Consider the following 15,044-nt stretch of genomic DNA (forward strand, 5'->3'; position numbering starts at 1 on the left):
AATAGAATTTGCTGTTTGCCACTGCTTTTCTGTGATTTGAAAACTTAACCAGAGGTGGTTTTGGCAGCCAACATTGTCTGGATGTCTCATGCTGCTCTGCCTTTGCTGTGCTCAGGGAGACACAGCACAGCAGGAACTGGTTTGAGGAAGCATGGAGAACCAGCAGTTTTGCTGAAAGGAATTTTCTCTTATTTTTATCATGATGATATTTCTGGGTTTTGTTGAAATAAAACATACTAAGGATAATGAAAACTGGGTTGTTTTTTTCTCCTGTATTCTTCTCATTTTTTCCCCTTGTTTACTCCTCTGTTTTACTTAGCAACTGGTAATAAGGAGAAAAGGAGGTGAAAAATAAACAAATGACATTATTTTTTAATAGGAGGGAAAGAAGGTACTTCTGCCAATGGAAACATAAATGTTGCATTAAATGGAAGATCTGTGCAGTGTTCTTTTGGGGGAAATTTTCTCAGACAATTTTTTTGGTATTTTTAACACCATCATCATTAGCCCACTTTGCTTTCAGTGCTACTGCTAGGAAAGGCTGATGATTTATTCAGAAATCCTAGAGTGGATGTAAAGACTTCAGTTCCTGAGAGGGAGTCAGGCCATAAAAGTAGGAGGGTGTCAAGCAGTGTCACAAGGGCAATTCCAGCAGTGGAGCTAGTGATTCACTGCTTCTGTCTTGGACTTAAGGCCACATTTTCTGCACTAGCTCATGATCTTTCTCTTCCACAGAGTGGAAAAACCAAGCAACTTTCAAGCAAGAAAGTAATCCTTTGCCAGAAATACCTATGCTCTGATGTTCTGATCACAGGAGATCTCACCCAATCTCTAACTTTCTTTTTCCTCAAAGAATGAGATATCAGCCAAGGACAAACAGATACCAACATCATTGTCATCCCTAAACTGCCAGGGACATCCCACAGTGGGAAGTTAGGTTGCATGTCCTGCCCCAAGATCTCCTTAGGTCTGCAAGCAAAGGCCAGTACCCTCTACAGGAAACTACTTAGACTCAGAACAGATCAAAGCTGTGCCTGTCTAGACTCCAGAAATGCTTTTACATGTTTGCTACAGAGCAAGATCAAGATAGTGTGCTGTGATAGCTTCTCCCTCCAAAACATCCCAGGGAAGAGACCTCTCACCACAGTACCACATATGCAGTTGCATACCTGGGCATCATGCATAAGGCATCTAAAAAGTCTGTATCAGCAGTGTGCTGCTACATGATAGGCAGTGCAGAAGAAGTTGTCCCAAATCTTTCAAAAAATTCTGGATGTACCTGGATGGATTCACTCAGAGTTTGATAAAGCTGGTGCCAGATGCAACACAGGTCCACTCAGACAAGACAGAGATGCTGGTATTTGGAAGAGGTTGTGCTGTGAGAAAATATGATAAAAATCCATCACATACCAAGAGGAGCTATTTGCTAGACTACTATCAGAGGTGGGAGGGCACTGCTCTGAGACTGCTCTGCAGGCCAGAAGGACCTTTTCCATCATTGCCTGACAAAAGAGCAGCATTGCTGTCAGGAACAGACCTCACTCCTGCACAAACTATGTCTGAGAACAAGGTAATTGAAGGTTTCAGGTTCATAGTTTCCCTGATTTTAAAACATATGCAGGAGATTTTTAAGATTAGGGGATCAACTCTCCTGCTTTGTCCGAGCTCTTTTTAGAGCAAAGTAAAACAAGGAATGGTCAAGGAGTTGGTATAGTCCCACAGGGCAAACCACAGTGATGGGAAAGGGAGTATTGCCCTATGCTGGGGAAGAGTTACACAAATAAAGAAAAAGTACTTTGACTTTGGTCATGGTTGGGAGGAGTGAGTAATTTATCATATTTCAAAATTTCATTTGGATTTAAGACAAATGGATTTTGATATACTAGTTTCTCTCAAGGGAATATCCCAGACATTCTCACTCTTTGGTTAGGAAGACTCCCCTGGAAAGAATGAGGCAGGCTGAACATCGAGTCACTGCCCTTGTTTCTTCAGCTGATGGATGTGTTCAGTCCCCAGGGAAATTATGGAGAAACACAACCTCCATATAAATGGATACAGCAAAACAGGCATCCTAGCCAGCTGTGGAAGGCTGATACAGACATAACAGCATTTGGCTTTGCCATTTACCTTGGGCTCATTCAATTTGTGACTATCAGCAAGGCAAGAGGGCACGGTCTAAAGTTGTGCCGGGGGAGGCTTAGGTTTGACATTAGAAAGAATTTCTTTACTGAGAGGGTGATCAGACATTGGAATGGGCTGCCCAGGGAAGTGGTGGATTCTCCATCCCTGGAGATATTTAAAAAGAGACTGGATGTGGCACTCAGTGCCATGGTCTGGTAACTGCAGCGGTAGTGGATCAAGGGTTGGATTTGATGATCTCTGAGGTCCCTTCCAACCCAGCCAATCCTATGATTCTATGATTCTATGATTCTATGTGCTGTCTGCAGCTCTGATCACTGCAGCAATAAGTGGCCCATGAGAGAGCTGACTCCCTACTGCAGCTTGCAGCGAGACCAACACAGCAATAGAAGAATTAACCATAATTAACCATAAAAAGTACAGAGGTGGGTGGGTCCTTCTCCATAGCCTTCACCATGTCACTGGTCTGTAAAGCTAAAAGGCTACTTGTAGAATCTGAGTTCAACCAATCCTCATGTGCTGAGGAGAACCAGAGAGCAGTATGATGGCTCTTTGCACTTCCCTTGGCTTCAGGCCACAGGAAGCTTCTGAAGTAAAGCTTCCTGCAAAGTAAGAAGGACATGAGCACTCCTGCTCCAAACACATCTTGTGCAGGTTGCTTTGACACAGATGTTGAGAGGGAACAGAGAGCCAAGTGCCACAAGGTTGTCAAATGCTATCTTCTAAGCATTTTGCAAGTGGTTTCCACCATGACTGGAACTTCTTGTGAAGGTGCTTGGAAGAAAGTGAGATACGGCCATGGGAGAGCAGGGAGAAGACTGAGTAGCAAGTGAATGAAGCAGAGGAGAAGTCCAAGCAAGCTCAAAGAGAAGGGAGGCTCACAGTAGGGGTGGGAGTGTGGAACGGGAGGGTTGGGAAGAGGGAAAACATCTGCAGGTGAGTAGGGAGGAAAAAGATGCCTGTAAGGGGGTGGAATAAGGGGCATTAGGAAAGTGGGGAGGGCATTGTGTCTAAAGGACCCCGCAAGGGTCACACCACAGGTGGAAATCTTTCCTTTAGGGTCTGCAAATCACAATTACATTGGCTAGACTAGAGGAGCTTGCCACTGGAGGGGTTTATTCACACAGCAAACCTCCCTGCTAAGAGGTTATCTAGAGAAGTATGGAGACATTAATTTAGGAGGCATTTTTTAACCTTGGTAGCTGCCTTACCTATTCTCCCCAAGAAGGAAGATGAAACCTGATGGATAGAGAGTTCTCCAATGCTAAGGGATACTTCTGGTTTAGCTAATGATCCTGATTTATATGATAACAAGAGCCAAAGGAAAGAACTGTTCTGCTATTCTATCTCTATAGGTCAGAAGTTTAAGGTTTTAGCATTGCAATGAATTTTTTTTAAACATTGAAATACCCAGACTGGACAAAGGATACTTTTCCCAGTAGCTGATATTCTGCATCAACAGCCTCATTTGTATTCTGTCTTTTACTTGAGAAAAAAAACCCACTCTGCATTGCCACAACTAAGTACTTCCCCACTGTGATACAGAGATTGCCAAAGAGTCACACTAAATTCAACATATCTCTGCTAACATATTTCATTCATACTCATGGTCTGCTTCACAGTGTGTTCTCAAAGACTTGCTTTAAAATTTAAGCTCCACACTACTAATGAAATAAATAAAGCAAAATAAAGTAAGTACCTTTTTCTACATAGCGGTATAATGGAACAAACTCTCCTCACACTCTGATTTTGTTTGTGAAAGGAAATCCAGCTAAACCCATGAAGTAATTTCAAGTAAGGTGTTGCAGGGAATCTGACATCTTTGTGGGCCAGGGTCACTATTTGCAGGGCTCTCCTTTGCTGTCAGCAAGTCCAGGGTTTTACCCATGGGTTTGGGCAGAACCTCAAGAAGCATCCTCCAGGTACTATAAATGCTGTGTAATATTTGGCACTCTAACACACATTGGATGCTCCTGGGACTGGGAAGTGTCTGGGATTAACTAGAAACTTTCCACAGCCCATGTGGAAAGACAGGATCTCCAGGGAATGACTCACAGCTTCTCAGACATGTATCAGGGTAGAAGGACTCACTATCTGGAGCTTCCTCCATTGTGTCAGACAGATGCAGGCAGAGTTCTCAGTGAGTTTTTCTGCTTTTCTGATACTCAGACTGAATGAGGCAGATCTGTCCTTTCTTTTACAGACAGAGCAAAACACCCAAGGAGAAACTGGGGAAAAAAACCCCAATACATCAGCTGCTGGCAGTGATCTATGTCAGGAGCAGCAGGTCCGAAAAGATGCCTCCCCTTACCCTGCATGAGACATTTCCTGCAACACAGTGAGTTTCCTCTCACTGACTCTTACTGCAACTCTTTTTGGAATTTATACTGGTGAGTCCACTCCGAGTGCTGTATGGGTCCACTCTGGGTGTTGCATACACTCCCTGTGGTTATGAGATTGAGTAACAATGTGGTCCAGGGATAGCAAAACTGGGCTTCCCCATAGGGGAAAGGCAAGCTGGGAGCCAAACAAGGGAACTGGAGCAATAACCTGTGGCAATAACCATGATCAGTCCAGGGATGTCCAGGCAAGGCCAAAGTGATATGGAAGGTCTGAAGTCAAGCTGGAAACCAAAGTCATAGCAGTCCAAAGCTAGATGCAACACACACTCAAGAGAGCTCAGGCAAGAGCTAAGGCCAAGGGACCAAGCTTCAGCACCACTTGTAGGCCAGCAGGTGATTGAGGGTCCAGAGGAGGCTGGCAGGGGGCAATGACAACTTGCTGGTGACAGGCATCCCAAGGGGAAACTTAGGAATGACATCATCCCTTGGCTGGTTAGTAACTTCCAGCTCTTAGTCAACAACGGGGCTTTATCCTCAGACATTCAGCTTTTTAATTGCCACCATATTTTATTCTGAGACCTCTTCTTCTCTTGATCTCTGACTATTAATAGCCTTTCCTGCAAGAAACTGGTAGAACAGGGAGAGCTAAGAAATGCCCTGTGCTTCTTAAACTTCTTAAAGTCGATGCCCTGCTAAGGAGCGGAAAAGAGATGGTCACTGCCAGCTTCTCCTTCTCCCAGCAGAACCTCCCAGGCAACACCAGCATGAGTTAAAAAATTATTTCAGCAGGAAAAGCTGAAACAGCAGATAGCTTCTTGTCACTGCCTCTGGACAAGGCCAGGAGAGGGAGGAATGGTTTGTTTGATGCCATCTTTCATTATTTCTGGCACTTTATGTCTCATTAAGTGTCCTAGTTTTGTATCTAACTCCTGCTGAGTTCGACATTTGATACACATTTATGGGTGGCTTGTTGGCTGTAATAACTATTGAACTATTCATAATTCCCCTAACCATGTTAACTCCTTCCTCTGTGTGCCAGTTTTCCTTTAAACAACTGTAAAATAAAGATACTGGGGACTTCAGTTATTAACACAGAACGAACTACATTTATCTGGACAATTTATTAGCATAGCAGCATGCTGTGAGTAGACACACTTGTCCCAAGCCTAAATAAAGCTGTGTTCTCAGATCTTTTACACTGCTTCCCTTCTGTGACTACTCTGCTTTTTTATCATGGATTTATACACGTAGATGGATGCCTGATACAGAAGAGGTGCAGCAGCACATGCATCAGTGTTCCTTCATGTGTATACCCATAGCATGTGGGAATTAGAAGGAAGAGACCTCTGTTTAGGAACCTTCTTGTGAGATGAGAGATCTTGTCAGCTTCTGCCTTGCCTTCCAGCTTGCTTTCTTTGCAAAAGGTCAGTAAGAATTCAAAACAGAGCCCAGCAACACGCTGACCCAACCTGGCAACTGATGCAAACAAGGCAAGCACAAGCGCTTGACACAGGCTTGACAGACACAAATATTTTTCAAGATGAAAGCACATTTAACCTGTCTCTTCTGAAAGTATCATGCACAATCACCTCGGAGATAGGCAGGCAGATCTGTGATTTAGGTTATTTTTCCATTCATTCACAGCACAGAGCCACTTAGCCTGGCTACTCTGAAAAGATGTGACTTTGTGTCTACAGTCAAACAAATTCAGTCTGTGAATAGTTTTGAGCATGACTGAGAAGTCATCAACATCACAGAGATTTAAACTGAAGGTGAGTAGCTTGGGTTACTTTAAACTCAAGGTGGAAGTTATTTGCAGCTTCAAACAAAGAATCTGCCATAGAAAGGTGGCTGGTTTCTGACTTCTGATTTGGAGGAGAATGCTCAGAAATTAAACTGTGTGGGGTACAATATTCAAGATGGCTTTGTATTGGGTCTGGCTGGGATACAATCATAGAATCATTTATGTTGGAAAAGAGTTTTAAGACCATCAAGTCCAACTGATAACCTAACACTGCCAAGGTCAGTACTAAAGCATGTCCCTAAGCACCACATATGCATGTCTTTTAAATACCCCCAGGGATGGTAACTCCATCACTTTCATGGGCAGCCTGTTCCAGTCCTTGACAACGATTTCAGTGAAGAATTTTTTCTTGATATCAAATCTAAACCTCCCCTGGCACTACTTGAGGCCATTTCCACTTGTCCTATCATTTGTTAACTAAGAAGAGCCCAACACCCCACCTCGCTACAACCTCCTTTCAGGTAGGTGTAGAGAGCAACAAGGTCTCCCCCTCATCCTCTTTTTCTCCAGACTAAGCAACCCCAATTCTCTCACCTGATCCTCATAAGACTTGTTCTGTAAAGTCACCAGCCTTGTTACTCTTATTTGGGCACACTCCAGCAGCTCAGTGTATTTGGAGCTGACATTTTTCAAAGCAGCCTGTATGGTGCTGTACCTTTCATCCGTGGTTACAAAAGCATTGTGAAAAAGCTGTGCGTTGCCTGTTGCTGAGCAGTTCTTGCACAGCATCAAGCTGCTTCTCCAATGCCTCACCACCAAACTTAAAAGCTCTTTGGATGGAGTTTGGTCAAGAGTTTGGGAGTGGACACAGGACAGCTGACCCAAACTGACCAAAAGGATATCACATACCATATGATACCATGCTCAGCAATAAAAGCTGTCGGAAAAGGGGAAAAAGAGAGGACTAGGGGACATTTGTGCTATGTCATTTGTCTTCCAAAGAAACTGCTACATGTATTGAGGCCCTGCTTCCCAAGAGGTGGCTGGGCATTTGCCTGCTCATGGGAAATCGTAATGAATTTCTCTTTTTGCTTTTGTTTCTGTGTTGATTTTGCTATTCTTAATAATTGCATTTATTTCAACCCATGTGCTTTCCCATGTCATTTTCTCTCCCAGTCCTATTAAAAAGAGAGAGTGAAAAAGTGGCTGGGTGAGAATCTGGCAGCCAGTCAAGGTCAACCCATTACTGGGTTCTAGACAAGTATTAATTTTCCTGACTGATTCTCTCCATTTTAGTTACTACCAAAGAAAACCAATGATGTAAACTTCAAAGTCATCTTCACATAAGAATTGTCAATTTGATTCAATGCTGCCAGTCTCAGACATTCAATAATCTGTCAGTCCTGACTAAAAAGAAGAAAAACACTTGGGGTCTTACCTTTAAGTCTTGAGCTCACAAAGATGAGGTTTTATGACACCCAGATTCTAGTTCAAGACTGTGTCACACTACTGAGAGTGTCCCTGCTCTCACAACTGACTGTTTCATATTGCTGCTTCTTGTCTTAGGTCAGAACTATCAGTCAGGAGAGTCAAACAAGCTTCTTGATCTGGCTAGCAAAACCAGGAGCAGGAAGGTTCTCATTCATTCTTGCAAAATATTTTGCATTAAAGGTGCAGGCTGTGTTCAGAGTCTGCCATAGGGTGGTGAACCAGAAAAGGATGAGGCAGGAGATCTGCAAAGGAGTTCAGATATTAACTGCAGCATTTCTCACTGTGAGCAGCAGTTCCTGTCAGCAGGGGGGAAAAAAATAATCAACAATTTCTGTCAAGTACTTTCACTGCAGTATTTCTGTCTTTGTCCTGCATTTTTTATTCAAGGTTTGGACTCCTGCTATCGGTGCCTCAGGTTTTTGCTCAAGGGTCGTGCCTTAAGGTTAGTGACATGGCTGCTATAAAATGAAGAAAATACACAAAAGAGGAAAATACAACTCCAGAGGAGTGAAAACAAATTGCAATGCACAGTCTTGAGCATCAGAGACTACACACCTCTGGAAGGGATTTAGTAGTTTTCTTACCCCATGAAACAAGTGACACCTCTCAGAAAAGACTCCCTGTGGGGAGCTTGATCCTTTGGGAGGGAGGATTTGTTAGTGATTAGGGATGAAATGCAAAGGTGTTTTCAGCATAGAGCCCGATTGTTCAGTCTTCTAATACAGTACATTATGTTGTTAATGGAAATGTAGCTTTTCACCTTCTGTTTTTCTCCCAGTAGAATTATTTTCAGCACTGTTTGCATGCCAAGCATGCACACTCACAGATGTGAGCTCCAAGGAGAGGGAGAAGGTACAGCTTGAACCTGCACAGATAAGATCAGAGTCTGTAACAGGGCTGGGACCTGAACCTGCTGCCTTTGCCAAGTGACTTCACCGTAAGAGCTGCTTTGCTCCTGACCCACAAGTACTGTCCCACACCACTACAGACAGACCTCAGGAGCCAGCAGATTGCAGGATAAGCATCTAGCTGCTTCAAAATCCTTTGGTAGATGTGTAGAACTGGTAGCTTTCTGTTCTCCTCTGTGGTACAGAAAAGAGAAGGAAACTACCATTTCCCACTGAGTAGATACCCTTTCCCAGTATGCTAATCCAAACTGCACCCCTGGTTCCTCCTAGCAATCTCTCAGTTTCAAGGATGCATGTGTCATTTATTAAGAAATAAGAGATAGAAGGAAGGAACAGCTATTAAAGAAGAAGTCTGTGCAGGGGCAGAAAAACACAGGCTGCCAAGCACTTGGGAACTCGCAGAGAAGAAAGTACCACCCAAGTGCCACATGGCAGTGCTGCTGGTATTTGTATGGTGAGAGACAATCCTGAAGACAGTCACAGGGCTCACTACATCTGATGGTCATGAATGGGAAAATAAAAAATTTTCACTCAGTAGGAGATGCTGGCCCAAGCAGAGAGTCCTAGGAAAGAAAGCAAGAGCGCAGTTACTTCCTCAGGGTCTGACTGCAAGTGGAACAGCTGAGGTTTTCACTTGGATATGCAGCTGAGTGTGCAGAAAATGAGGGTGGAAAAGCTGGAGAAACATGGGGAGAGTTTCTATAGGGACTTCAGGACTTGTGAGAAGGAAAAGTACTTCCTGCTGTGCTGGTGTGCTCAGGGTACATAAATAACAGGGATATCCAACTCATATTTTGTCCTGGGGCTCAAAGCACAAAGTCTGAACTTCTTATTAGTTAGCTGCTCAGACAAAAAGGAGATCATCCATTTTCCAAGTGTTTAGGTGAAAGAAGAGTGAAATCACAGAAGGCGAGGCAGCACTTCTGCTTTATTACCACAATGCCAAAGCATCTTACATAAAGTCAGCAATAGCATTTTGTGTCTGCTTAGGAATAAATTTTAACCCCTCACACAGCATTACCTCAGCCTGTGGAGTTACCCTTGTGTAAATAAATATATACACAGACATTAACTTACTTGGTTACAACCAGCATAAACTGCTATTGTCCCAAAAATGTGAGTTCTTCACCCTGTGTGCAAAGAGGCAATAAACACACAGAACTGAGGTACTTGTTTTATTCTAGCTCTGTGCAGAAAAGGGTGCTAGGCAATAATTTGCAAAGCTAATATGCCACATCTAACACAGGGGAAGCGTTTACACATGCCACCCAAGAGTTACTGGTATTTTTACAATTATGCTTTATCACCCTTGTTCCCATCAGTTCAAGCATGCCTAGTCTCTAGTTAAAGTCTCAAGTTTCCTCCTTTCATGTGTTCTGTGGGGAAGGGGCTTTTGTTAGTAGGGAGATTTCCTTGCCTGAGGGTGTTTTTTTTACTGTGTTAATTGAAACACTTTACTCTAAGTTCAGGAATTCTCTTTGTCCTTCTCAGTAGTTGTGTTCCCTGTGTACTCATCCTGGGATTCTCTGCTCTGTCTTTCTTTGAGACAACTTACCAAGGAGTCAGCACTGACCAAGGTCAGATACTCCTCCGCCAACCACACAAGCCTGCTCAGTTCCAAATAATTGTAGCTCTTAACTCTTTTCCATCTATGTCACTATCATTGCTTTGTGTAACCCAAGAAATAAAAACAGCGGAAAACTTGCTTATTGACAAACTTTTTTCCAGAAAGACAACCTGCATGTAGCGATAGGACAAGCCGTTTTGGCTTTAAACTGGAAGAGGGTAGGTTTAGATTAGACATTAGGAAGAAATTCTTCACTATGAGACACTGGCACAGGTTGCCCAGAGAAGCTGTGGCTGCCCCCTCCCTGGAAGTGTTCAAGGCCAGGCTGGATGAGGCCTTGAGCAACCTGGTCTGGTAGGAAGTGTCCCTGCTCACGGCAGGGGGGGTTGGAACTAAATGGTCTTTAAGGTCCCTTCCAACCCAATCGTTCTGTGACTCTATAATATTATCTTTTTTAACCTCTCTGGGAAACAGAGTGGCGGCTGCCAGCGAGAAGTGACAGAAAAGCTTTGGAAAGAGCTTGAAAACCGCGCCCGCCCTCAGGCGGCGCTGTGGCTGGTCCCGGCCGCCAGGGGGCGCCCCGCGGGGCGGGTGTGTGTGAGGGGAGGGGGCGGGGCTCCCTCCCGGCGCGAAGCCGGCGAGGCCTCCCGCGCATGCGCACAGTGGCAGTCGGGGCGGTGCTGGGTCTCTGAAGATGGCGACGGACATCCCCCCCACCGCTGCCCAGGCGTACCGGCCCAACAAGTACGTGTCTCTGCCGGCCGAACTCGACCCGGAGACGTACGACGCGTCGCCGGAGAAACGCCGCGCCGAGGCCGAGCGCTTGGCCATCCGCGCCCGCCTCAAGCGGCAATACCAGCTGCAGCTCAACGACCCCAACAGACCCCACATCATCGTGAGTGGAGAGGGTCTGGGGGGGGGGGGGGGGTGTCGGGGTGTCCGGGGATGCTACGGGGTCCGTCCGCTTCGCCTGGTGTTCTGCAGCGGGGCCTGGGCTCGGGTCCGTGTGGGCAGAGCGCTGCCGTCCCCGTGACCTTGGCGGTCTTGGCGGGCCCGGGCCGGGGGGCTGCCGGGGAGTTTCTAGGCCGTAGCCCCACGGCAGGGGCAAACGGGGCAGCGCCGAGTCGGGTGGCCGCTGCAGGGCACCGGTGTCCTCACTGCCGTTTTTTGTCCAGCGTAGGAGGATCCGGCCTTGATTCGCTGGGCCTATGCGAGAACGCACAATGTCTACCCAACTTTCCGCGCGACGCCTAAGACGTCCTTTCTAGGAGCTGTTTATGCCATAGGCCCTATTCTCGTATTGTGTGCTGCCTTCAAATTTGACAGGGTAAGTCGGCTGACGGCACTGAACATCTGTGAACACCAAATTGTAAAACGTATTTCTGCCTGGAGAGTTAGTTGGTGGGGTCCTCGTGCATCGCAGAACGATAAATAACATTATAGCCATGTGGGAAGGAAGGCTGATAACTGAGCTGAAAGGTTTGTAGCAGGGTGCAGAGTCCTGTTCTGCCAAGAGCCCATATTGTGATGGTGACAGAGCACTGGCACAGGCTGCCCAGGGAGGTTCTGGAGTCTCCTTTGGAGACATTCAGACCCTGCCTAGATGCATTCCTGTGTCACCTACTGTAAGGACCCTGCTCTGGCAGGGGGGTTGCACTGGATGATCTTTCAAGGTCACTTCCGACCCATAACTTCTTGTGATTTCTGTGATTGTGCCATTGGGTATAGCCAGTCAGTCTCCCTGATCAGAATATCTTGCTGTAGTAAATCTCTCTGTAGCACTAACAATGTAAATTAATCATAAAAGGCTGTTGTTTTCAGCTGTTGACATGCAGTAGCTGCACTTTCTACAATAAATAAATAGGGAGCTTGTAGATGACAGACCTTGCAAGGTCTCTGTGAGTTGCGTAACTGCTTATAATCTTATTAACCAAAAGGAGAGGAGTACTTATATTGATTACAGTGCCAGTGCCAATCTCAGGATTGGTACATTTTTGGAAGGTTTGTCTTGCTTCTGTTCTAACTCCTGAAAGGTGGGTGTCAGAATCTGAGCAATGGTAGATCATTCTGAAAATACTTGGCTGTATACACACATAACAAGTCCTAGGCTACTGGTAGACAGTGGCAGTTTTTACTAGTGAACTTGTGGCTGTTATAAAATGCTTCTATTTTCCTCTTTTGCACAAAGTAGCAGTTGTAGATCAAGTCATAAACTGGGAAGCACAAACATTAAGATCAATAGAATATTTGTAGGAAATGCAGCTTACCAAGATAATTAAAAAAAAACAAACAAGGCTTTAGAAACCATGCTAAGCATGTCACTATAAATGTTTTAGACACGCCAGCATCTCTGCAGTACTTTGACATGCTGGTTTGTTTTGGTACTTGAAATACACTTTGGCTTAGCCACCAAGTGTGGCTTAGCTATATGAGTGCTTGAAAATAAGCCTCTGTGAGTGAAATTTGCACATACTTACCTGTGAATATTTAAGCTGAAGTCTTTTATGTAGTCTACAGAACAACTTTTCCTTTTTTCAGTTATCTTACTGATGATTGGGGGTTTTGCTTTTCTGGTGTATGTAAAGCACAATAACTATTACTCTCTTTATCTCTGAGGGGTGTCGTGTGTCTGGGAAAGCAAAAGATAGTTGCCAGGTCTTGAGCGTGTCTGCTGCTTTTATCCAGCAGAAGGAATCTGGGTAATATCTGCATTGTCTGTGTACTGTTAAAATACCTGTCAGAAAGGTGTGTGACTGCACAGTGAGATACAAATGGACTGAAAATGAACACAGGCACATACAGAGAGTTATTAGGAAGTTTCTCCATGATTAAGTTTTTAAACTGGATTTTAAACCAGAAGCAGGAGGTGGAAACTAAACATAAATTAACTGATGCAACTAGTTTGGTAAAAAGTACATTACAGGAGCTGGTTTCTGCTGGCCTGTGAGAGTAGGCAGATGCACAGTGAGATCAATCTGGGCATATCTTCTCTAGCTGGAAAATGCCTTGTTCTTTTTTTTCTTTTTTAAACACAGCAGCTGTTAACAGTTCTTGCTTACAGAATTGTATGCTTATACTTACAGTATGTAGGTTGGAAAAGACCTTTAAGATCATAATGTGGCACTGCCTTCCTGTAGTGCATGCAGAAATACTAGAACTGCTTTTCTCTTACCCCAGACTGTTTGAAACTTCTTTTTTAATAGGGTAATGATGAACATTCTCTTTCTTCCACAGGATCGTAGAGAGAAGCTTATCCAAGAAGGTAAATACGAGCGGCCGCTCAGTGTATTTTAAGTTCCTGGAACTGCAGTGCTGATCATGGGGTATAAATAAATTAAGATGTATTGTGTAGTGACATTTCTCCTTCATGAGAATAAATCTTATCTGCTCGTTGGTTGTCTTGCGTCTTTTGCAACTATGGAAAGTGCAAAAATGCAGGATCTTGATATCTAGCACAGCTACATACAGAGAGGAGGAAGCCCTAAACTCAGCTGGTATACTCGTTTGATGTACATACAGAGGCTCCTTTCAAACTGGAAGTTGCTGCTGTCAAAGCAGCACAGGTTGAAATTTTAAATTGGTAACAAGCTAAAAGGTTAAGTAAGCCCAAAACAGTTTCCTAAAGAGCTGAGGCTTACTCATGTCTATTTCTTCCTGATGTAGTTATGACTATGTAGTTTGCCCTAACTGCCCAACAGACAAGTTCTGTGATACATTTTTAATGCTTTTAGGAGCCTGACTGCTCTCAGTAAGTTAATTTTTTGTTTTTTCTAATAAAGTTTGTTCCTAAACTGTGTAATTTTTGTATTGCAATAAATTTTTCTTATAAAATTCCTTCATCAGACTTGAAAATAATGAGCTGAATATTGGCATGCTATATGTGACTAGCATTTCTGCTGAGTCTGTGATTCCTGTGATTGTGAGACAAAAGCAAAATGATACAGATTTTTATTATTTGTGATGCTGCTTCACTTCCAGCATTGAAGAATTAAATTTCACCACTGCAAATGGGCCATGATTTGAAAAAAACAAGTAACAGTGAACCTTATGCCTGCAAAGATGTCTTCTCTGCTTATTTTTATATGACCAATCTTTTCTCCTGGTATAGGGGGCTCTGGAATAGTTGCTGTAAAAGTGAAATGTGAGCATGAGGAAAAGATTGTAGTTTAGGCCTGAATTTTCACATGGCCAGTAGGTGCCATCATGATCCAAAGAAACCTTATTCTTCAGACATTATATGGGAGGAGTTTTGTCCCATATGTTGAAGTCAGTACCAAAAACTCAGCCTGATATAGAAGTTGAAAAGTGCCATTGGCTTGCTGTGGAAGCAGCCTGTGTTCATGACATTGAAGTGAGCAAGAACAGTCCTGTTACATCCCTTTGCTGTATGGTGAGGATGTAAGTTCACCCATCAGGGGGTGGGTGGTGGGTGAGCTTTTTCACAGAACCAAAGGATGCTTGAGTTTGGAAGGCACCTCTGGAGGTCATCTGCCCCAACCCCTGCTCAAGCAGGGCCACTTAGATCTGGTTGCTTAGGGCCATGCCCAGATGGCTTTTGAGTTACCTCCAGGGATGGAGAATCCACATCTGGGGGCAACTTGTGCCAGTGCTCAGTCACTATAATAATAAAAATGTGTTTCCTGATTTATTTACTTATTGTTTAAAGTGTTTCCTGATGTAGCTCATCCCTCTTCTGTCTGGGTCGTGCCATGTTCAGGCAGTGGGGAGCTTGGCATTAACACAGTGTGCAGCAGCTGGGCAAGGCCATGGCCCACCTTTGCCATCCTGTATGTGCTCCCAGCAGCCCTCTTGCACCTACCTCTGCAGTTTGCTCCTCTGCCAACTTAACTAAA

General features: G+C 44.3%; 1 protein-coding gene across 1 annotated transcript; it reads left to right on the forward strand.

The window, feature by feature from the left end:
* Positions 1 to 10,825: 10,825 nt before the first annotated feature.
* NDUFB4 (NADH:ubiquinone oxidoreductase subunit B4) lies at positions 10,826 to 13,581 on the forward strand. Its single transcript, XM_071760591.1, has 3 exons — positions 10,826 to 11,086; positions 11,372 to 11,518; positions 13,426 to 13,581. Exons 1-3 carry the CDS (start codon positions 10,886 to 10,888, stop codon positions 13,483 to 13,485), a joined length of 408 nt encoding a protein of 135 aa, XP_071616692.1. The 5' UTR covers positions 10,826 to 10,885; the 3' UTR covers positions 13,486 to 13,581.
* Positions 13,582 to 15,044: the final 1,463 nt, after the last annotated feature.

The sequence above is a fragment of the Heliangelus exortis genome, chromosome 1, assembly GCF_036169615.1.
Source record: "Heliangelus exortis chromosome 1, bHelExo1.hap1, whole genome shotgun sequence".
Lineage (NCBI taxonomy): Eukaryota > Metazoa > Chordata > Aves > Apodiformes > Trochilidae > Heliangelus > Heliangelus exortis.

What these genes read in the sequence shown, in the direction of transcription:
- NDUFB4 (XM_071760591.1), top strand. Translation starts at nt 10,886, where the DNA reads ATGGCGACGGACATCCCCCCCACCGCTGCCCAGGCGTACCGGCCCAAC. An exon ending in CCAACAGACCCCACATCATC is followed by an intron (nt 11,087 to 11,371) that starts GTGAGTGGAGAG and finishes TGTCCAGCGTAG; the next exon opens with GAGGATCCGGCCTTGATTCG. An exon ending in CTGCCTTCAAATTTGACAGG is followed by an intron (nt 11,519 to 13,425) that starts GTAAGTCGGCTG and finishes TTTCTTCCACAG; the next exon opens with GATCGTAGAGAGAAGCTTAT.